Source organism: Microcebus murinus, chromosome 5 (genome assembly GCF_040939455.1).
Source record: "Microcebus murinus isolate Inina chromosome 5, M.murinus_Inina_mat1.0, whole genome shotgun sequence".
Lineage (NCBI taxonomy): Eukaryota > Metazoa > Chordata > Mammalia > Primates > Cheirogaleidae > Microcebus > Microcebus murinus.
In genome coordinates this window covers 9,160,736-9,184,146 of record NC_134108.1, presented here as the reverse complement: position 1 = coordinate 9,184,146, position 23,411 = coordinate 9,160,736, and the positions used below count along the sequence as shown (strand labels likewise).

The following is a 23,411-nucleotide window of genomic DNA, read 5'->3' as shown; positions in this document are numbered from 1 at the left end:
GTCCTCTCCAGGCCAAGTCGAGTCTGAGGGCCAGGCAGGGCGTGCAGCAGGAGTCTGCTGCTGGGGGCGGGAGGTGGCATTTTGGCATCATCTGCATACAGTTGGCATTTGGGCCTTGGGATAAAAAGATACTAAGGTGCCCGTGGAGCCCTTAGACTCCTTCAGCACCATAAATTCAACAGACACAACGGAGGATGTGAAAAATAGTCAAAGCAAGTCCCAGTATGCCTACGTTTTTAGTGGAATTTTTGCTGGCCAAGAAAGTTTTTGGTAAGACAAGTTTCCAGCTAGAAACGGTTCTCAGCTCAGGGCTGCTAGAGACACAGGAGCCCACGCCACCCCTGCGACAGTGCTGGTCTCCCCAACTCCAGGAGCAGTGGCCTCGCTGCGTCACCTGTGGCCTTCGTTTCTGTAGAGCCCCTGCCTCCAGCAGGAAAGCGCAGAATAGTGGCTTAGCTTCTAAGCTAAACGGACAACAACTGCCTGCCCCGTAGAAACCACCCTCGGGGCTGCAAGAGCTCTGTGCTTCTCGTGGGGTGACGCCTCCCAGGCCCCACTTCCTTTGCCCAGAGGCGACTTTCACTTCAGTTAAGAGGCTCAACCCACCACACACTTGGGACTCAGAGATCAGCCTTACGGTCAGAATCAGAGACTCCAGCCTGGAATGTGCTTTCCGTCCCAGCTGCCACTCCCATTCCCTTTCCTGTGCTCACATACTAAGGAGAAAAGCACTTTCTCAAAATGACAGCCTCGAAGTCTTAGGAAAGTCTGTCTGATTCACATATTTTATCTCTTTTTGTACTTCTTCATGTAGACCTCTCATTGTACAGACTGTGTAAGTCAGTGACTTGGGGAAATGAGGTTCGTTTTTAATATTTAAAGACTTCATTAGAGCCATTTTTGGTTCATGGCAAAATTGAGAGGACCGTACAGGGAGTTCCCATATGCCCCCTCCCTCCTCCATGTCAACACCCCACCAGAGCAGAGAAATTCCTTACCACTGATGAGCCTGCTCTGACACCTGGGATCACCCAAAGTCCACGGGTGGCATTAGGGTTCACTCCTGGCGTTGTGCATTCCATGGCAGCGGGCAAATGTGCACTGACATGCGTCTGTCATCATAGTGTCACACAGACAGTACTTCACTGCCCTAAGAACTCTCTGCACCCCAGCCTTTCATCCCTCCCTCCCCGAGCCGAAGTGAAGGGACTAGATCGCCCAGCTCGGCGGCGTTGGCAGCGCGTGTTAACATGTAGCTCACTGGGCACGCCATGGCAATTGCTTCTGTTGAGCATGTTACAGGCCATCGGGTTGTCACCAGGCCGGTGAGCTCTGAAATGTCTCCTCGTGTCCTCTGCTCAGATTGGCTGCTTCTTGCTAATACCGCTTGCAGACAGCAGCGATTCTCTTGCAGTCCCTCTGCCACCACCGTCACCCAGGGGTCCCTGTGCCCTTTTCAACAAGCACGATTGCATTCGACATAAACCGTGGGATGAAAGATTTGTGATGCCTGACCAGAAAGTCCCGGCACTGACTACTTTGCCTCGCTGTATAATGTTTCATGTATATAGTTACACCTCATATTGCCCTCCCTGTGTGTTTTCTAAGCGCATATAGATAGATACATATGAAAAGTGGGTAGAAGCTAAGCTTGGCAAAGAGCTGGAGCGTAAAGCTAAGTCGTGTGCCCCCCACTGTCCTGCCCAGCGGTGGGCGGGCGGTCCAGTGCGAGTGGGGGTGTTAGAACAGTGTTCCGAATCGAAGGTCTGCTGAGTGGGAAAGAGAAGCACTTGGCCATCACATGCCAGGGGAAGAGCAAATCACGAACGCCTTACAGACTTCGTGTGAAAGTCCCTGGCTTTGCACTTAGGGTACCATGATGTGCTGTGTAATGTTGCCCATACCCAACGCCCTGTCAGATTAGAAAGTGCTCGAGGCAGCATGGGCAGTGGGCAGTGGGAGATGGGGACAGCTCCGAAAGACCTGGCCTCAAGTTCTAGTTCCATTGCTTCTGAGCTGTGCAGCCGCAGGCAGGCAGCCTCCCATCTCTCTAAGCCTCAGTTTGCTCATCTGTAAAATAAGACAACACCATCATTCTCCTTATGGAATGTTTTGAGGCCAAATGTATTAATGCCTCTGATTAATATCTGTTAAACAGTTGTAACCGGGATGGGAGAACAAAGAATTGTCCCTCTGTCCCGTCCTGGGCCCTTGTGACCTCTCTCTGTGGCCACTTACTGTGAAAGGCTGGTCAGCCAACATCCAGCCCAGCCCAGGCCACCACTATCAAATGGTGTCAGTATCATCTTAAGGGAAGGAAGTTCCTTTTACAAAAGAAGAGAATTTTTTAAAGTAAATTTCTGTAAGTTGCCATTTGAGAGCAATGCATATACTTTGTCTTCTTAAAATGGCTAACTTTTGTAAAAAGAATAATTGTGTTCTTGAAATGTCTTGATGTTAAGCATTTCTCTGCGTGGTTAACTTGGAAATATGTAGCATGATATTGTTTTGTTATATTTTTGGAGTTTTGGGTGGGAGGGGAGGGGCTCCCACAGGTAAAAAGACATTATATTAATTGATTTCCACTTTTTTTTCTTTCTGCCTCTCATTTCAGAACGGTTTGATCACCACTGTCCCTGGGTAGGCAACTGTGTGGGGAAAAGAAACTACAGATTTTTTTATATGTTTATTTTATCTCTGTCTTTTCTGACAGTCTTTATATTTGCATTCGTTATCACCCACGTCATTCTTCGTAAGTATGCTGGCGGACTCAGATTACGTATGTAACCATTTGCCTGACTGGTTTTCTGATTTAATTTTGATTTAATACTTTGGTCATTTCGGGCTCTCTTTCCCCTTCTCTCTCCCTGTCCCCTCCTCACTTCCTGCCGGGCCCTGTCCTCTTCTCCACTCCCTTCCTCCCTCCCTCCCTCCCTCTTTCCCCACCATCCCCCCCCAGCACCCCCAGGGCCACGTTTTTCCACCCTGTGGGGCTTTTTCACCAGCAAGACTTTTTCCTTGATACCTGTCCCTATCCCAGCCTCAGTGCCTTCACTTTCTCTCCTGCTGTGGGGTCCCCTGGAAGGTTCAGCCCCAGATTTTGCACGAAGGACAATGTGCGGTGACAATGATACCACGAAACAACAGAGCTTCTCTCTTAACGTGATTCGTGCTTATGCAGGAACGGCCACCCTCCCTAGAAAAACGCCCAGGGAGAGACACCGGGTTTTCTTGCGCACAGATCTGTATGTGTGAAAAGCTTATATTTGACGAGATGTCAGATTATCTGCCAGAACATGAGTAAATGGCCCCTGGCATGTAAAGGAAGCTATTTTATTTAAAATTAGATTTGGATGTAAGTGATTTTAATACATAATTTGCCCAAGCAAATGGCATGTTTTTCCTTCCCCATTCTTAAGGTCATAACTTTGAATTTCTTTTGTCTCCTGGTCATTCACTTTCCTACAACAGGGAGAGATGAGAAGGAAGCTAATTTGTTTTGAACTGTAAATTTAAGCCTTTAAACTTCCATTACTGTACCATTAGCGACATTAAAGACCAGCCTTGCCTCTTGCCCACATTCCTGAAGTATAACCGCCCATTAGCAAGTGTGCAGCCTCTTTCTGGATATTTCCGGAGGTGTCTGAGCAGAGGCCCGATGTCTTCCCATGCAGCCAGCCGGGCTGGAAACACAAGCGGCTGCTCCAGGCTCCCGTTATGTGCGTGTTTCCTCCCCTTCCCTTTCGGTGGGGCTCGCACTGGGCGGTATGGAAGGGTTCGCATTAGTTCTTTTTGAATATTAGTCAAATTTGGACAGTAAATGGACCATCCCAAATTTTCATAGGTGTTTTAAATCCTAGTTCCCATTCTTTCTGACTATAATCTCTTATCCACATGTGATACACATTTGTAATACATGCTTGAGACCATGCTTGGCGGGGGCTTTCGAGAAGACAGTGACATCCATCAGAGCCCTTCTCCCCACTGGCTGGGGTGACGCAGATGGTGGCTCTGCAGAGGCACCTCGCGCTCTTTTCAGAATCCCACAAGGGCGAAAACGTGGCCAGGGTCCTATCTGTGCATTAATAGATGAAGGAAGCAGGGAGAACGCCTAGCATTATGTTATTTTCAAAGAAACAACTGTTGACACAACTAGAGAAAAAATAAGTGCCGATACTCCAGCACGCATCTGACACTGAGAAGTAGTGTTCATACATCACATTTTACGTCATCTTTAACCACGGCAGCATGCTTTCGTGTGCGCTACCCCATCGGACTTGTGGCCTCGCCCTGCAGTGTAGATAGCAGGGGAGAGTGCTCACTGCATAAACCCAGGGGACACACACGCACGTGCCCACCACTCACACACTCACACAGTCACGCTTGCACAGTCACACACACATTCTCACATACACTCGCACTCTCACGCAGTCACACACACACACACACACACACACACACACACACAGTGAAGCCCGCCACCTGCCACCACTGTTGGATTGTGATGCACATGGCTCTTTCACCTTCTCTAAAGTTTCACTCACTCCAGCTCCACCACACTGGAGTTTACTGGAGTTTATACTTAAATATTGTTAACCTAATCTTGTACAAAAATTAAGTATTAAGAATTTACCTGCCTGCAAGTTATCTGAGCATCTGGGGCAAAAATGAATGAAGCTTTTCCTTCTCCCGTCTGCACCCCCTATACCCAACAACCCCATGGGCCCCCATCTCATTGGGCATGTGATGCTCTGGGGAAGGCCACAGGGTATCTGTGGCTGCTGTCACCCCCCCCAAGACTGGCATAGGCCAAAGGCAGAGCTGGCACCTGGGGCCTCTGTGCCAGGTGGTGAGCTCGGAGGGGGATGGTGGGAGAGCTCTGTGGACCCCGAGATTCCTGGGCAGGCGAAGTCTGCATTTCTGGATAGAGGAAGGAGGCAGGCCACACAACTGGGGTTCAGTGGAGAAAGAACAATTCCTTTTGGCCCCTCATTTAGTGTCATGGCTGTGCTTGCCCCATGACCTGCAGCGTGTGCCCTGCTGGCCCAGCAGAGATGCACAGGGAGCCTCAAGCACCTGTCTCTCCTTGTCAGCTCTCGATGACGTTTCTCTCCCATCCCTTCCCGCCAATTGTGTCCCACCTCACGGCACCTGGGCAGCAGGCACAGGGGGAATGGGACCTCAGGAAGAATCGGAAACCACCCCCTCTCTTCACCTTCCCATAGTGGGGCACATGGGGACACGGTGGCCAGTCACAGCCTGCAGCTAAGTGCCACGGTACAGCCAAGCCAGTGGCCACAGGCACCACGGGGACACTGGAGCACCAGCTATGATAACAGTGCTCCCCATTCATGTCACTGCCACACGAGGGCTGGATTAGGTCCCCTGGAGCACAGTGACTCCATACAGCACAGAGTGACCCAGCGTCCTTGCCCCAGGATGGGGTCCTGTAGACTTCCTCTGTCTAGGCTTTTATTTTTAAAAGTATGATGTCGATGCTTTTTGTCAGACATGTCTTTACTCAAGCCCCTAGAGAAATGTTTTCTTGCACAGACAGCTCATATTAAAATGTCTTAAACTCTAAAGAAGTCAGTAATAAAGTTCAGCTTTATGACTCTGTTTACTCTGGGTGCAGAGGAAGAAGTCTTTTATATGTAGCCTAGTTTATAGAACTTCCAGGGTCAAAAGTTAACAGATTTCTGGAAAACAGAAGAGAAAAAATGGCATACAGTATTCTGTTTTCTTATTAAAATAAGGAAAACAAAGGAGTAATCAGAACTATAATTTATGGGAAAATATGCAGACATCCATCTGCTTTTATTGAAAAAATATCCTGCAGATGTTGGGCCTAATTATGAGTCTGCCGTTTTCTTGCTGAGAAACTTTAGTGGCATCTCAGTCTCATCAGTAAACCCAGTGTCACAGCACTTACGAAATGTAATTATTTAATTGATCTTTAGGCACCTATTATTTTTATGTAGATGAGAGAGCTTTCAGCATGAAGGCTGTTTATATCCAGGGGTGAGTGTCTGAATACTAAAGTTTGGTTTCATTCCCACAGGTTCACAGCAAACAGGATTCCTAAATGCACTTAAGGACAGTCCTGCGAGATATCCTTTCTGGTGGTCCTGTTTTCACAGTGCCAACGTGTTGAGTACCTGGCTGACCTTCTACACTCTCACCTCCTCATCTGTTGCCTCGGCCTCTCTTCTCATGAATCTTATTCTTTTCTGTTCTGTAAAGCATCCAAAGAACGCCCTCCTATTCACTTGCATGAGTAGCAGCGTCTGAATACTTGAGTCTCTAGGGGACTCAGCCGTGTCTAAGTGGAAGTGCTTCTTAGCTAGGAAGCCAGGTAGGAGTCCTCGCCCAGCCCAGAAACCAGCATGGATCGTGTTCGATCAGGTTGGTTTGGAGAGAAGTAGGGTTGTGAACTCCACCTGAGCTCACTTTGGCAGGCGGTCCATACGGAGCATTGATGGACGCCGTGTGTAGGTCCACAGCCCGGTGTGCAGTCACCAGGTGAGAATCCTCAGCCCCACTGAACAGCCTCCGTCCCAGGTTGGGTTCGGCCTTTTTTTGCCAAGCACGGGTAACCTGTATTACTGCCAGGAACAGAACACCGTTTTATCATCCCGAATGGATTAAAGATAGTCCGTCTCAAGTCATTTGGATTAATGAGGATGATTTTCCATCCTCCCAAACAGTATATATGGGCCAGTGTCATAGCATTTTTAATCTGGAAGAAAAGTGTTCACCCATTAAGTGCTTGAATGGGCTCCCCCACCCCGCCCGGGCCCCCTGGTTTCACACTGGTCAGTGGGACCCACGGACCTGCCTCTTAGGGGGCCCACTTCTCTTTCTTCGTCATATAGCCAGGTGGGCTGGACTCAAACTCCCCACTACTGTCGGGAGTAATTTTCATCTTGTGGTAGAGAGTTCTTAAAGAACAAAGAGCTTTAATATGATATACACATCATGCATCTCTTAAAGTAAACCAGCCTGTATCCCTAAGAACAACTGGCTTGTGTGTATGGAGGGTGGTGTTTAGAAAGATCTAAGAACAGTGTCGTCCTATGTACCTACATTTACGTTGCAGACAGTGTCTCTCTTCTGGTGCCACTGTGTTTATGGGCAGCAGAGGATGTTGGTTTCAGGTCCAAATTCTGTAGCCAACTAATATCTTTTTAATTCAAATCTGTGCTGTGGAAGGGCCTGGAACATATGAAAGATGTACAAAGGGGACTTGGAGAATAAATTCGGCAGGTATGTCCTGTCTTTTACTAATAACATGCGAAGCAAGAGTTGGCTAGAAGTTGGCTGGAAGGACAGGGGGCCCAGGCAATGAAATCTGCAACACCTGTGTTCTAAGGACAGGTCCGGTGAGCAACGTCCTTCTCCCTCCCTCTCCCCAACCCTACCAGGCAGGACATCCACCACTGCCATCACTCTGTGCCCTCCTGTTTTCAGGGAGTGTTGTTTCAGCGTATCTCATAGCCAAGCCTTGCCTCTTTCCTGAAGAAAAAGGCTTGTCTGAGTCTTTCAGGGAATCGATTGCATCACGAAAACATGCTGGTCATATTAAGTTTTATAAATGCGCCTCAGAACTGGAATGGGGGTCTGAGCTGCCAGCTGGAGCAAAGCCTCAAGGATGTGGCAGCCTCAGCCGCCGCCGCCTCCCCTGCCCTGGCATCTGTGCCTCCCCGAGACCGTGTGCGGCCCGCCCGCCCGCGTTTCAGACACAGACGCCCGAGACAGGCCGCCGCCTCCCTGCTGAGGAAGGCTGACCTCCAGGCCTGGGTTGTTTCAGCTGTCTCGTGTCCCAGCCCATGGCCGATCCGCTGCTCTGTGTGTCTCCCGGGCGCCACCTTTCGGGGGAGCACGGAGGAGCCGTGTGTAGTGGCCCCGTCTTCGTCACACCTCCCGACACACCTGCCAGCTGTTGGCTCTTATCCCATCGGAATCCCGGCAGGATCTCAGGGAAGGGCTGGGGTGAAAGTCTTCTGATGCCTGCTCCGCTGCGATTAATTATGCGGTCCCGGGCCGTTTTTAAACCCTTTTGCCTCTCAGTGTTTTGACCTGCAACCGTAAACCGCTTTCTACTGGACAGCGAAAAGCTGAGGACGGCGGCCATTCAGAATACGTGAGGGAGACTCAACTCCAAACACAGCTGCCAGGCCTGGCCGGAGGATTGCAAAGAGGCTTCTTTTCATGGCGATGGACGTGATGGGTGGGCTCTGCCAGAACCTTCTTTCAGAACCCAACATGCCTGCTGGTTGTTGAGGTTGGCTGTGCTTGCGAAGTCCTGAGCTCTGTGTTCCCACGAGGGACGGGAAGAGCGAGCGGCCACAGCGGACTGCGCAGGGCACCAGCAGCGGGAGGGAGTGTGGCGAGGGAGGAAAGAGGAGACAGGCTCTAATTTATTCAGTCCAAGGCAAACTTTTGTTTTCCCCCTAAAAGTTATTCTCAGTTAAAGAGTTTTCCCCAAGACTCTCTGCCACTGCCTTTCCAAACAGCGTTGTCACATGCCCACCGCCAGGGGTTGCCCTTGCTGGTGTCACCCAGGCAGCTCCTCCTCCTGGGAGCTGGGCAGCCACCAGCAGCCTGAGGGCCTGGGAGGCTCCTCAGGACACCCACACCTCCAGGCCACGCCTCTCCAGGTGTTAGCTTCCTGTTGCCGCTGGGACAAACAGCTGGAGCTTGCAGCATAAAGCAGCGGAAATTTGCTGCGCACAGTTCTGTGTGTGCGCGCAGGGAAGCCCAGAGGGCTCCGCTCCTCCCCTGCTCCAGCCCCACGGCCCGAAACCGAGGTGCCATTGCCTGGGCCCTCACCCAAAGGTTCTGGGGGACTGTCCTCTGCCAGGCTCAGTTGGGTAATTGACTAGATTCAAGGTGTGTAGGAGTGAGGTCCCAGCTTCCTTGCCAGCTATGGGCAGGGCTGTGCTCAGCTTCTAGAGGCCTCTAGAAGGTCCCTGTCCTGGGCCCCCTCCATCCTCAGGGCCAGAACGGGGGCCAAGTTGCTCTCATGCCCTGAGTCTCTCCCTCTTCTCCCAGCCTGTGCCTCTAAGCTCAGCTGCTGGATTGCTTTGCTGTTAAAGATTGGCCCCACCCTGATCATTCTGGACAATCTCCCCTTCTCATGGTCCAGAATCTTCACCACACCTGCAAGTTCCCTGTGTCGTGTGAGGTAGCATATTCACAGGAGTGGGGAATGAGGCTGTGGACACCTTTTGTGGGGAAGGGGGGCATCATTCTGCCTACCCCAGGCCTTCAGGTGGGAGGGACCCCAAGAATCAGGCCTCAAGTGCAGGTGGATTGGAGAGAATTTCTGTCTACACCTGTCCAGGAAGCTCACTAGCAGCCCAGGTCACTTCCAAGTCTACCTTTCTGTTAATCTAGGAAATAGAAATTGATGGATTAAAATATATACACACATGTGTATTTTTTCAATCCATCAATTTTTATTTCCTAGATTAACAGAAAGGGCAGAAAAGCAAAAGGAGGGTAGATATAGCAGACTGCGACTCATCTATAAGGAAAAGGAAGGTAGATATAGCAGACTGCAACTCATCGTGTGTGTATTTCTAAATCCCTCACACGTGTGTATATGTTTTTAACCCCTCACACATACACACGTGTGTCTAGATATCCTTATATATGTGTGTGCATCTCTGTCTGTACAGACAGGTCTAGATGTAGATATTACCTGTCTCCTCTGCAGAATGCAGGTGGAAAATGTGACTAGGACGTCCCCTGAGGCCCTGGATGAACGAGCCACCTTCCCAGCAGCTCACAGGGCAGCTGATTGTCACAGCTGTGCTCCCGCTGCTCGGTCCTCCCTGGCTCAGCAGGGCCTCCCTTGCTGTCATGCTGGGCCCCTGCCTGGAAAAAGGTGGCCGAAAGCTGAAGCCCAATGAAAGATGCTCTGAAAGAACCACCCATTTCTCTCCGGGAGAGAAGCGAGGGCCGAGCAGGGCTCGGGCAGGATCTGACAGCAGCGCTGGGGTCCAGGTGGGAAGAGGGCAGTCGTCTGGGCTGCGCCCTCAGCTTGCATTTTTGGAATGCTTTTCGGAAGCAGTGGCCAGTTTCAGGAACATCAGCCACAATCATGCTCAAAACCAGGTGCGGGGTTGTGCAATGAGAAAGCATGTATAAATTTCTTCTGTGTGCCGTAACGCCCCTCCCCTAATGTATGGTGTGATTGCCTACGGGCTGTCTGCCCCTGCAGGTGTCTTCTGTTTGAAATCCATGCTTTGGAGAATTCCTCCTTCAGTGGGTCTAGTGAGAAGTGTCACGCCCTGGCCGTTTATGCTAAGTTTGTGTTTCAGAAGAACAAGTATGCTTTAGGTGCTGCTGACTTACGTGTTTTTGAAAAAACGTTAGTTCTGGTTAATAGCGGGCAAGGTGCTAAGCAAGGCCGGATCCCGTCACCGTGCCTGTGGAGTGCTTTGGATGCCGGCCTTTCCTCGGGACACCTGTGTGGCCTGGGGCTGGCCGGCGGGAGCTGGCGAGGTGCAGCCCGCAGCTCACTGAGGAAGACAGTGCTGACCGCTGGGGCTGCCCAGGAACGGCCTGGCCCGGGCAAGCAGCGGCAATCAGTGCCGGCTGCTCCAAGCAGGATGGGTCCTGCTCGTCCGTGTGGAGGGCGAGACTAGCATTAGAGAAGCGCTAAACTCAAGACCTCTAAGCGCACGTCTGTAGTCCCAGCTGCTCAGGAGGCTGAAGCAGGAGGATCACTTGAGCCCAGGAGTTTGAGGCTGCAGTGAGCGATGATGAAGCCACTGCACTCCAGCCCAGGTGACAGAGTAAGACCTTGTCTCAAAAAAAAATTTTTAAAAAGAGCAAAAAAGGAAGTGTTGCTCTTGACTCTTCCTCCCTCTTATTCTGTAGGGATCTTTGTCAGTTCTTGCGTGTCCTTCCAGAGTGTGACCGTCGTGTGCGTGCGTGGGCCTGTACCAGTGTAGTGTCTGGAACTGCTTGTACTTGTAAAGTACCCTCCTCTGTGCATTGTCCTAAAATTCGATTTTTAAATACTTCCTGGAGACATTTTTTGTGACAATATATAGATCTACCTCATTCCTTTTTTATACTACTTTATAGAATTCCAGAGTGTAGATGAGCCATAGTTTATTTTATTGATGGATATTTAGAGTTCTTCTTTTTTTTTTTACTGCTCAAAAAATGAGCTAGTGAATTTTCTTGTATGTCTCTCCGTGCATGAATGTTAGTATTTCTCCAGGACTAACAACTAGATGTGGAATCTCTGCGTTGAAAGTTAAACATATATAGAATATTAATAGACATGTCAAATGGTCCTCTAAAGAGACTGCACCAATTTACACTCCCGGGTCCCCACACTTTTACGACACTGGGTATTATCAGCCTTGTCTTTTTTTTTTTTGCCAATTTGATAGGAAGAAACAAATCTTTTTGTTTTAATTTCTATTTTCTGGCTAATAATCAGGTTGTATATCTTTTCATGTTTGTTTGCCTTTTTTTTTCTTATCACAAAGTGCCAGTCCAGACCCTTTATCCATTCATTTATCAATTGGGTTGTTTGTCCTTTTTCTATTAATATGGAGTTCTTTATGTATTCTCAATAATAATCTTTTAAATATCCTTTACCAATATCTCTCCCAGTCTGTCACTTACCTTTTAACTCTACTTTTTTATACATGAATGTCTAATTCATTAGTAGACACAATATAAAATCTTATACTATATGGCTCCTAGGTTTGTACCTTATATGCTCACCCCACAATTATATGAATACTTCCTTGGTTTTCCTCCTTTATCTTTATATCTTGTTTCTTATGTTTGGCACAGTAATACATCTTATAAGTTGGTGTATGTGGTGTGAATTCAATTAGAAGGGCCAAATGGGGTGGAAGTTCCAACTTTATTTTATCCAAATGTTTAGTGAAGCATCCCAACACCACTTACTATTCTCAAACTCTTGCCCTCAAATGATCCTCCCGCCTCAGCCTCCTAGAGTGCAGGCGTGAGCCACCACACTCAGCAACCGCTTACTGTTCCCTTCCTGCAGTTCTCAAACTTTCTGTTCTCAGGACTCTGTTACACATTGAAAAATTATTAAGGACCCCAAAGAGCTTTTTATTTATGTCTATTTTGTAGTAATAAATATATAGGTAGATTAGCTATTTATCATGTTTGAAATTATGACTGAGAAAATTTTCAGACACAAGCGTGTGCAAGCCCAAGTCGCAATTCGTTTTGTTTATTAGAAAAGTCTTCTCCTGCCCCACCCCCATGATGGCTCTTTTTCAGAATTTCTTACCTGTTCTTAAACATTTTGTCTGCTAGATGAATTTGAGAGTCAGTTGGTCCAATTCCATTTTGAAAATGGTAGTTGGAATTCTAGTGACTTCCTGGCCTGATCTGGGGCAACCACACGCCGTTATCGCCTGTGTCGAAGTGTGCGAGAGAGATTGGGATGTGAGAAGTTGAAAGGTGATGGTCAGATGGTCCAGCCTGAAGGGTCTCAGAGCCTGTCCACTTTGAAAGGGCCTGTCATGCAAGTCGCCAGGAAGTCCACAGCCCCCAGCCCAGACGCAGCGACGGGCACTCAGGAGACAGGGCACAGCCGGCCGTCTCTGTCTAAGGATTACAGGGACGTCTGGCTGACAAGGCGAATATGCTGACAAGTTCCTGACCCTACATATCTGCAAGCATTAAATGCTGATGTGAGGCACTTTACCTGGAGAACAAAGGAAAGTATCGCTGCTCTCTGCTCTTCCAGCAAAACTCTCCCTATAAGTGAGCATTGCCTATTTTACTGTGATTTTTAGGGAAAAAATAATTGCAAACAACATATATTTTTCTTACATTCTAAACATCAGAACGCTTCATGCCTGGTTCTCTCCCAAGTCAGAGGGCCTGAAGCAGAGTCCGACGCAGGCGGACTCTGGGGCACACATCTGCACCCAAGAGGGGGTGCCCAGGGCCTCATCAGCCACAGGCGTGGGGAGGAGAGGGACCCCCTCAGAGCCCTGGACTTCCACAGTCCCCGGCCTTTCTGGAATTCTGGTTAATAAGCAAACCAACAGAAAACGACGCGTACACAAACGCACAGACTTTTTAAAATAAGATGTTATCTGAATTTGGCACTTGACACACGATGCCGGCATCACCAGCCCGATTGCTGGAAGGTGGGGAGAAGATGGGTTACGACGTATTGACAGACGGGTTTTTCTCACTGGGTGGCTCTGAGGCCATGGGCTGAAGACAGGGTTCGGAGTCACAGGCTGTCTCAGCCTGCCATCATGAGCACTGAGGCCTGCAGAGTGCCCTGTGACACTGCCATCCCTTGGGGCTTCAGGAAGGGTCCTAGTCTGGAGACCAGGTTCCAGTTCTGTTCCAACATGTATTGCTGTGTGAGCTCTTATAAGTGGCTTGGCCTCTCCGGGCCTTGGCTTCCTATCTGAAAAATGAAGAGATTAGAATAAATCAGTGCATATCCATGGAGGGATTTCAGGGGAGTTTTAAGAACTCCTAAAATTATTTTTAAAAATTGTGTTCATGTGTGTTGTTTCCTGAGAAAAGAGTGGGAACTTGAAAAGGTTAAAGACCTGTGAGATGTGGTTCCGTGATCTGCCACCTTCTAGGATTCCCTAAACGCCGAGGTGTCCTGACCGTTCTGCTGGGCGGTATTTCCACGTCCTGCACAGCCTTCTCCCCTTGCTTACCCTCTGGGGCAGACAGAGCCCACTCCCTTAGGGCAGGGAGCTGGTCCTTCCCCAGCCCCTCCTGCGCCCTGTGCGGGCAGGGGGGAGAAAGGCAGCGATGGGCACCTCTGTGATTAAGCGGAAACTCAAGGGAGGGGCTCCGCAGAGCAGCTCTTTTCAGTCTTTTTCAGTTCCATAAAACAGTGGGTACCTCAGGGTGCAACCTCTTGGGCTAGGGGTTACGGGGAATTTGAAGCCGTCGCCCTGGCCACAAAGGGGGCTCGCTGTCTTAGTGGAAGCGTGGGGGTGGGGGACAGAGGCTGGTGACAGTCACTGCTATAATTTGAAACCCAGCCCCGGTGCAGTAGACCAAAGTCCAGCTCCTCATTAAAGTGACTCCCAGTAGAGCTGCATTGTTTTTTTCTCATTTTTCTTTCCAAAAAAATCAGCAAATGAGTTTTAATACATTTAAGGGAAATTTATATTTCTTGATCTTATTTTCAACGTCTAGCTGTTGGGGCAGTGAGGAAATGTGTGTTTGGATACTTGCATCTCGGTCTGAGTGGATTGGAAGGGAACTGACTTCGGCTGCCTTTGGCTTCACGAATCCCTGACAAGGAGCGTCCCATCTCCCCTGGCAGAGGTCAGGGCCAGCCTCGGGCCCCCTGTCCCTCAGCAAGGATTAGGAAAGGGGTCAGCCCAGGACTCTTCTGTCATCCTGGCAGAGCAGGCTTCCAGCATTCAACTCCTAGCTCTGCTGCTATTTTCCAAGCAAATTGCTTTACTGCCTTCTGCCTCAGTTTCCCTGCCTGTTAACTGGGAGCCCCACTCCTCCCTGGGCTGCTCTGAAGACTGAGTTACTTCACGGAAGCCTTTGGAGCAGTACCTGACACGTTGCCAGTGATGCTCGCTGTTGTCATGAATGGTGATTCCTTAAGACGTGCTGTGGGGCAGTGTCCGCTGGGCCCCGGGGGCGGGTGTGAGTGGGCTGCATCTTGCGTCCTGCCATGGCTTCATGTCATTGGGACACAGCTGCAAGCAAACAGTGGGACTGAATTCTGCTATTTTGTTTCTAAAGCACATGAGATATTGCTTTAGAAATTGTTGCTATAAGCCTTTATAAATCCACATCCGCTGGTCACGACGCCTCCTGGCAGAGATGATGGGTGCAGGTGGCATTGCAAAAGGTGCAGTGGCCAGAACACAGGCAGGAGCTGCTTTAGATCCTGGATTCTCGTCCACTCTCACATGCCAGATTTATTTTATTTTATTTTAACACACTTCTTTTACTTATTGATAGATCAAGCAGACAGAAATAATCAATGAGAATAGAGAAGATTGAAATAATTAAAGCAATGAACAAGGTTGGTCAAGACATGTAAAGAGCATTCCAACCCAACAATTTTTCTTTCTTTTATTTCAATAGACTTAGGGGGTACATGTGGAGTTTTATTACGTTTTATTACATGTGGGTATATTGTACAGTGGGAAGTCTGACACATGCCAGTTTTTACATTTGATATGTGTGAATGTCGTGTATATTTTCACTTCCCCATCATTCTACCTTGATTGTAAACCTCAGGTGACACAAAAGTATTTCTGAGATGGAAGTTCGCTCCTTCATGTGTTATTCAGTAAATAAATCCCTTGGTTCCATTCTTCATTCTTATTACCCATGACCGTTTCCTGCTTCCATTCCGTGTGTCGCCTCCTCTTCGATCTCCCTTGTCTCCTATCTTCCCTTCCAGCCTGTCCAGTGTCAACACCCAGTCTTCCCAACTCTGTCTTCCCACTGGTCACCTCATCACTTCCCCTGGATCCACTTCACCCTCCCTTTCAAACCAGCGACTGACGGGACTCCCACGTGGCCGCTGCCCTGTCTGTGCCCTCCCCGGTTGGGATGTGGGGAGGGACGGGGCATCCGGAAGCCCTGACCTGGAGGAAGGCAGTTGAGGACAAGACCAACCTTTCTACATGGGCCACCGTCCATGTGTCCCCATGTGCACCTGAGGCTCCCACCACAGCCACCTGCCCACCAGGGTAACCCTGGGAGCATTGCAAGGGAGTTGCCCAGGCTGGTGGCAGCCCAGGGCAGGGGTCTGCTTTCCCGAGCCTCCTTGTCCCTTACCGCTCCTCCCTGCCATCTGCTTCTCCACAAACAGGCCGGTGAAAGTCAACAGACGGGAGCCCATTCTTTCTTCCCCTTTCGTGTGCCCAGACGATGGCATTACTCAGCCGTGACACTGCGCTGGGTAGCGTTCTCCGCAGTCTGGTCTAAAGATGAATCATCCAACCTGGGGGAAATCAGTGGGGACGGGTTACGGTATGCGCTGCCTGGCTTCTGTCCTTGGAAGCACCAGGGAAGCCTGAGTGTTCACTTTCTCCTGCGTGTCATTAACTTATTGAGAGCGGATGCAAGGTGTGTGTTTAAACTCCCAGACCCACGATGGATGGAGTTTTTTTTCCTGAGGAACATCTGTATCTTGTAAATAGAATTTTGTAAACATCTGTGAGACAAAACTTCTGTGGTCTTTTCAAACTGCCACCCTCGTGGCTGGTCGATCTCCTGTGCTGCAGGACGCCGAGCTTGTCTCCTTCGGCTGCGGCAGTCTGGGGGGCTCCTGGCTCCTCGCTCGGCATCCCGTGGGAATTCCTGTCCCCCACTTGCCTGTCCGGCAGCTGAGGACAGCCTTCTGTGTCAGGGATGGGCTGAGGGCTGGGAAGAGGTCCCCTGAGTAAAGACACCCCCGCCCCTGAGGCAGCGTCCACTGTCGGAAGGGGACGGGTGGTGACCGGGGAGCCCCCCAGTTGTGACAAGCCACAGCCGCTGCTCGGCCCTGGGGGAGGCGACACACCCCTGCCCTGAGGAGTCGCCCTCTGGTTAGAGAGAAAACCGGAGGAAGAGTGGGCAGCCGTGCCAGGCTAGAGACAGGGCAGAAGGCTGAGGTCCCTCCCGCCCGTGTGGGGCGGCCGAGGGACGCTCTCCCGCTCCCGTTGGCCTCCTTGACTCGCGCCACCGTGCTGGAGGCCGTGGTGTGCTTCTTCTCCGTCTGGTCCATCGTTGGCCTCTCCGGCTTCCACACCTACTTGATCAGCTCCAACCAGACGACCAATGAAGACGTGAGTTCCGGGCTGCGGGGCACGGGGGCGCTCGTTGCAGCCTGGCGGTGGAGGAGAAGAGGGGCGCAGGGGTGTGGGGTCCCCTTCTCCCTGCACCCCGCTCCAGACGGGAGCCTTGGGAGTGCAGGGCGTGCGGCGGCGGCATTTCTGCGTGCCCTTCCGCAGGTTTCTCCACCGGCAACCTGTGTCCTCTTCTTCTTTTCTGACCATGTCAGTTAGACGCTAGAACTGGCCAGGTGACACCCATTTCTGGCCCTGAGGAGAAGGTTCCTTCTGTTCCCTTTAACAGTTTTGTGAGCAGGTGTCACTCGGGGTGAGCGGTTGCGTCTACCCCCCCGCTACACTTATGTCTCAGTTTAGGTTTTGGAGGAAATTGCCCTGACCCAAAGTCCAACGTTTTGTCCAGGATTATGTGCCTGCACTTAATGCAGGTGGAGAGGAGACATAAAAACAGGAGGCAAAATGTTGGAAAATGCTTCTTGATAAGCATGGTCTTCTTCGTTCTTAATCCTTAGATGTTGACATAAGCCTCTGTCCATACGTGAATTGAATGTCTGAGAACAGGTCCGTTACCTCAGACAAAAGCTTGAGGAAACCGGTGGTGATGAGACACGTGAGATGAGAGCTTGTTAGTACAGTTATTTGTATTTGGCCAATGTGGATATTAGAATCAGCAGAACAGACTGTTGTGGCAACAGGGTGAGACTGATTTCTCACGGCCTGTCAGCGGGCAGTCAGGGGAACCACATAGCGTTTTCAACTCGCGCCCATTAGGGCCCTACACGTGAGTGTGAAAAAGATCTCTGCTCGCTTGTGTGAGATGACCTTTTAGGACCATGTGGTACAAATAAAAGATTATTGTTCCCAGGGAATTCTACTCTTTTTTTTCCCCCCTAATCTAACCTGCTGTTTGGGGATGTTTCCAAGTTTGAGGTAAATGCCTATTTTCCTTGAGGAAAAAGTACCTCAGTTTCTTTTGGTGACTAAGTGAGGAAAGATTATTCGCATTCTTGATGGGCCTCTCATGGTCCAGCTGGCCTAAAATGTGGCATTGATGCAAAGGCTATTGTGTGTTATCGACTGTTTTTTCTTTCAGATTAAAGGATCTTGGTCAAATAAAAGAGGTAAAGAAAATTACAATCCCTACAGCTATGGAAATATCTTCACAAACTGCTGCGTGGCCCTGTGCGGGCCCATCTCTCCGAGGTAAGAGTCAGGACGCAGCAGGCTCCTTAATTGACAGAGCTCAGAAAAGCCTCCCCTGTGGTGGCTCGGGACAGAGGCCTGGCCACCGCCGGGGGGATGGTCCCAACCACCAGCTGGCCGCTGTGTGCTGTATAGACACGGCCTTCGTGACACAGAGACCCGGCTCCATGCGTCATGTCACTCTCCCCACCTCTTTTAGACTTCAGCTGAATTCATGTCCAATTTGGGGAAATGTCTCCTGGAGCTCACAATAGGACACCCAGCGTGTGGTGCTATTCGTTACCGAATGTTGCTGAGCGTCTGTGGGGATCAGGGCGCCGGCACACATGTGTAGGAAGGAAGCAACGAGAAGACCTATAGAAATAAGTGCTGACAGCTGATCTGTCCAGAGTACAGATGCCAAAACCATTCCTAGAGAGAGATCCACGTGGACTGGCGTAGCTGAGATTGTGGTAATGACAATGATGATGACAGTATCAATGACGGCAGTAGCTGACATTCGCTGGGCGAGTGCCGGGCCCTGCTCTCTCAGTGCTTTGCCTGTACTAACTTCCTAAGAGCTCACTCCGTACCTCTGAGGTAGGTACTGCCATATCCCATCGTATGGATGAGGAGACTGAGGCACGGAGTTTAAATAATGTGCCCAAGATCACACAGCTAGTAAATGCCAGCTCGCAGGGACTCACACCCAGGCCATTGAGCATCAGAACCAGTGTGGTGTCCACCGCGCATGCTGCCTCCGAGTCGGGACTGTGCCAGTCCACACTACAGCCAGCCTTTGATTGGTGTGAGTCACGTCCGTGTAGACTATTTCCCACAGATGAATCAAACCATCACCAACAGATATTTATTGAGCAACTATACCGGGTCTCTAGAATGAGTTTCCAAGTCCTTACTGATGTGAGCGCATGGAATGCAAACTTTACGACCAGCCTCAGGGAACCCTCATTGGGGAAGTAAAAGTAATGCCAAAAATAATCCAAGCGTTATTTCTGTTAATGCTGTTTGTTAATTGGGGTTGGGTTCTTGTAGCTTTGAGTCGTTCATGGTGCTACTGCCTCGTTCCTGTTACATTCAAGATGCCACCACGCATTCGTGGTGCATCTTCCAGCTCTGGCCTAGGAAGTTGGGAGCCCAGCGTGCCACTCCCTTCCTGACATGGGGACCTCCGGGGACCGCTGACCTGCTGCTCAGAGGATCCCTCTGCCGGGAGGGAGCGGTGGCAGGAAGGGGCAGGCGAGGACTCTGGGGTGGAGGCGCTCGGGCCAGGGGTCAGGTGTGGCCTGGTGGGTGCCAGCCCCTCTTGAGGAGAGCTCCAGGCTCAACCTGGGAGCCTTCTCGGGACTTTTTAGGCTGGGAAATGCTTGATTTTTCACAATTTAGGCTGTGTTTCCCGTGGGAGCAGGCGGGAAGGAGTGAGAGTGGAGGAGAGCTGAGCCCTGCCCCCGCACCTGCAGGGCACCTTTGCATCTAGGGGGGGAGTTTGAAAGTCTCACCCTCTGTCCAGATCTCCTTGCTTGTCCCCGAGTCCTTGATTTGCCTACAGCACCACCCTATACTGTTTATAGACCAAATCTTGTCACAGCCAAAGTGGTTTTGTCCACAGCTGGAGGCTGGATTAAATGTGCCATTGTGGCTGGTTTGGGCTGTGTTCACCCCCAAATCCAGGTTCCTTTGGGTGGGGCATTTCTCAGGAATGACCCTCAGAACTGCTTGAATCAATTGTTAAAAGGTAAACTGAGGCACATTAAAATATGAAAGAGTTTATTTACAGCAGTTCATGAATCTGGCAGCTCCAGCAGTTTGGGGCTGCCCTGCAGGGGCCCTCGGAAGCTTTTACAGGGTGAACGCGGAGCCAGACAAGGAAGATCTTGCTTGGCCAGGGCGGGGCAGTCCTGCGCGGAGTCCCGCAGGAGAACAAGGTGAACGGGGGGCTTGCAGCACTCGCAACACCAGAAAGTGATTCTCTCGCAGGGGGAGGCTAGAAGTCTGAAATCAGGGTGTTGGAAGACTGTGCCCCTCCAAGACACTGGGGAGGGTCCTTCCTAGTCGTGTCCCAGCTCCTGGTGGCAGCCAGTAGTCTTTGACGTCCCTCGGCTGGCAGATGCACCCCAGCAATGTCTGCCTCTGTCGCCGGTGGCAGTGTGTTTCTGCACCTTCACGTGGCATCCTCCTCCCCATGTCTCGTTGTCTCTTCTTGCAAGGTCACCAGTCACGTTGGATCAGGCCCACCCTAATCGGGTATGAACTCAACTTGCCTACATCTGCAAAGACCCTGTTTCCAAATAAGGTCCCACTCACAGGTGCCAGAGTTAGGACTTCAGCATGTGTTTCTACACAGTTTAACCCATGACAGTCCCCCAAGCCAACTACACTGGCTCTCTCCCAGGGGACCCGCACCTGGACCCTCACCCAGCCCCAAGCACCAGCTCCTCCCCAGTCCTCAGCCTTCCCGGCTCTTGTCCCCTTCAGCCTTTTGAACCCTTGCAGGGGGCTTGCAAAGCTGGTTTGAGAACCCCCTCTGACGTCCTGCACGGGGTCCGGCCGGGCCCTTTGCGACGTGCAGGTTCTTGTTGCTGTTGTTTTCTCCAAGCCTTTGGGGATTTGGCTGGAACTGAAGGGAGAGAGTCCCATTCTAAGATCCAGTCACAGTGATTTTTATGGTCCCTTATTCTGTCATCTAAAGACCTGCAGGTGTAGTTGGGAAATCAGCTCCTACCTTCTGGAAGCTGAGCTGAGGAGGGGGAGGCTCTGCCCCGTGAACAGAGCGCCCTTCGGCAGCCCAGGCGGTCGCCCCACGGGCAGGGTGTGAGTTTGCGTCTTGTGGAAGCTGCTGAGGATGTCAGGGCTGATCTGTGTTCTGAGTGTGGCCCGTCCAACGCAGTGGGGGCCACACCGGGGTCCCCTTCATTAGCCGGGCCTCCTGCTGCTGTCCACATGGCTTCCCTTAGACTCAAGGTCAACGCTGAGCCTTCACCGGGGAGAAGAAAGGCAGCTCTCCCGAGGGCACAGGAAAGCACCACCCTCCCTTCTGGGGGCACAGCACCCCAGGGAGCAGGAACAGAGGTCTTTGGAGGCATTATTCAGAAACTTGACCCGTTTTTACTCATTCCATCAACAAGCGTTAGCTCAGCACCTACTGAGTGCTGGTCTCAGAGCCACAGTGATTGAGGCGGCTCCATGGCAGGTGTAGATGGGGGCCTCTATCCCTGTCTCTGTGGGCCTCTATCCCTGTCTCTGTGGGCCTCTATCTCTGTCTCTGTGGGCCTCTATCCCTGTCTCTGTGGGCCTCTATCCCTGTCTCTGTGGGCCTCTATCCCTGTCTCTGTGGGCCTCTATCCCTGTCTCTGTGGGCCTCTATCTCTGTCTCTGTGGGCCTCTATCCCTGTCTCTGTGGGCCTCTATCCCTGTCTCTGTGGGCCTCTATCCCTGTCTCTGTGGGCCTCTATCTCTGTCTCTGTGGGCCTCTATCCCTGTCTCTGTGGGCCTCTATCCCTGTCTCTGTGGGCCTCTATCCCTGTCTCTGTGGGCCTCTATCCCTGTCTCTGTGGGCCTCTATCTCTGTCTCTGTGGGCCTCTATCCCTGTCTCTGTGGGCCTCTATCCCTGTCTCTGTGGGCCTCTATCTCTGTCTCTGTGGGCCTCTATCCCTGTCTCTGTGGGCCTCTATCCCTGTCTCTGTGGGCCTCTATCCCTGTCTCTGTGGGCCTCTATCTCTGTCTCTGTGGGCCTCTATCCCTGTCTCTGTGGGCCTCTATCTCTGTCTCTGTGGGCCTCTATCCCTGTCTCTGTGGGCCTCTATCCCTGTCTCTGTGGGCCTCTATCCCTGTCTCTGTGGGCCTCTATCCCTGTCTCTGTGGGCCTCTATCTCTGTCTCTGTGGGCCTCTATCCCTGTCTCTGTGGGCCTCTATCTCTGTCTCTGTGGGCCTCTATCCCTGTCTCTGTGGGCCTCTATCCCTGTCTCTGTGGGCCTCTATCCCTGTCTCTGTGGGCCTCTATCTCTGTCTCTGTGGGCCTCTATCTCTGTCTCTGTGGGCCTCTATTCCTGTCTCTGTGGGCCTCTATCCCTGTCTCTGTGGGCCAGGCGAGAGCCAGGTGCTGTGGGGGGAGAGGGAGACCCTGCCCTTGGGAACTTGGGGGCTGCTAGACAAAGACGACGCTGTGTAGACCCACCATGATACTCCGGAGGGTGCAGGGAACGCAGGGAGGGGAGAACGAGGCAAGAGGCCACTAGATGAGAGCAGGGGCCGTGGCGCTTTTGAACCTGGCCTTGACGAATGGACAGCAGAGTGGAAGGAAGAGAGACGTTGAGTGGGGAAGAAAACAGCCTGAACAAATACAGAAGTGGCAAAGCAGGTGCAGTGGGTGGGCTGTGCTGTGTAGACAGCACTCTGGACACGCCTGCTGAGTGAATGTAACAAGAAGAGCGGGTTTAAGGCTGGAGAGGAACGCTGGGGACCGATGGCGGTGGGTGGAGGTTGACCAGCAAGGAGGCCCCCGCGGTCAGTGGTGGCCAAGGCGGGAGGTGCCGGGGTCTGAGCCGTTCTCGGGTGGCAAGGTGCCTGTACGGGGTGGCATGGAGGGCGGGAAGGAGCCCGACACGCAGACGGACGCGGTATCCAGCGCCTTTGGATTTTATTCACCCTGCCCCTGTGTGTGTCTCCTCTGCAGCCTCATTGACAGAAGAGGGTACATCCAGCCCGACACCCCGCAGCCGGCAGCGCCTTCCAACGGCATCACCATGTACGGGGCCACGCAGTCACAGAGCGACATGGTAGGAGCCGCCGCGCCACCTTCCCTCCCGCTTGCTGTCCGCTGTCCGGCAGGCAATGGCAGGAGTGGGACTGAAGGGCTCGGAGGGGGAGCGGGATGTTGAAGGAAGGGTGATGGCCAGCGGGTCTGGTCTGCTTGTTCCGAGTTGCGTAGGGGACAGACGTTCGCACATGAAATCTCTTGGCTGAAGTGGCCGCAGCCCCTGCCAGCTCTGAGCCGTGTGTGAGCTCTGATCTTTGCAGCTCCGCTGTAGTTTGGGAGGGCAGAGACACTCAGTCCCCACGCGGGGGAGAGCCGCCGCCTCCTCCCAGAAGAAGGTACACACTGTGACCCTCAGCCCACCCGCCCCGGCCCACAGACCCGAGGCTGGGAAGCCAGCACTTGACACGGGATTGGGGAGGGGACTGGGGGGGGGGGAACGTGCCACCGTCTGGCCTTCACGCCACACTGCTCCTGCAGGATTGTGCATTGCTTTCTTGTCTGTCCCATATTTCTTGCATTTGTGGGATAAACCCCACTTGGTCATGGTGCATAATCCTTTTTATATGTTGCTGGATTAAGTTTGCTGGTATTTTGTTGAGGACTTTTTCCTCTGCATTCATGAGCGATATTGTCTGCAGTTTTCTC

The 23,411-nt window shown here is 51.5% G+C and overlaps 1 protein-coding gene across 1 annotated transcript in view; it reads left to right on the top strand.

Moving 5' to 3' along the window:
• Positions 1–23,411, top strand: part of ZDHHC14 (zDHHC palmitoyltransferase 14) — a 254,045-nt gene that overhangs the window by 208,061 nt on the left and 22,573 nt on the right. Inside the window, exons 4-8 of the mRNA XM_012759590.3 lie at positions 2,615–2,752; positions 6,062–6,110; positions 16,703–16,805; positions 17,902–18,011; positions 22,683–22,785. Of these exons, the coding sequence (XP_012615044.1) occupies positions 2,615–2,752; positions 6,062–6,110; positions 16,703–16,805; positions 17,902–18,011; positions 22,683–22,785 (503 nt within the window). The remainder of the gene's footprint in view (positions 1–2,614; positions 2,753–6,061; positions 6,111–16,702; positions 16,806–17,901; positions 18,012–22,682; positions 22,786–23,411) is intronic.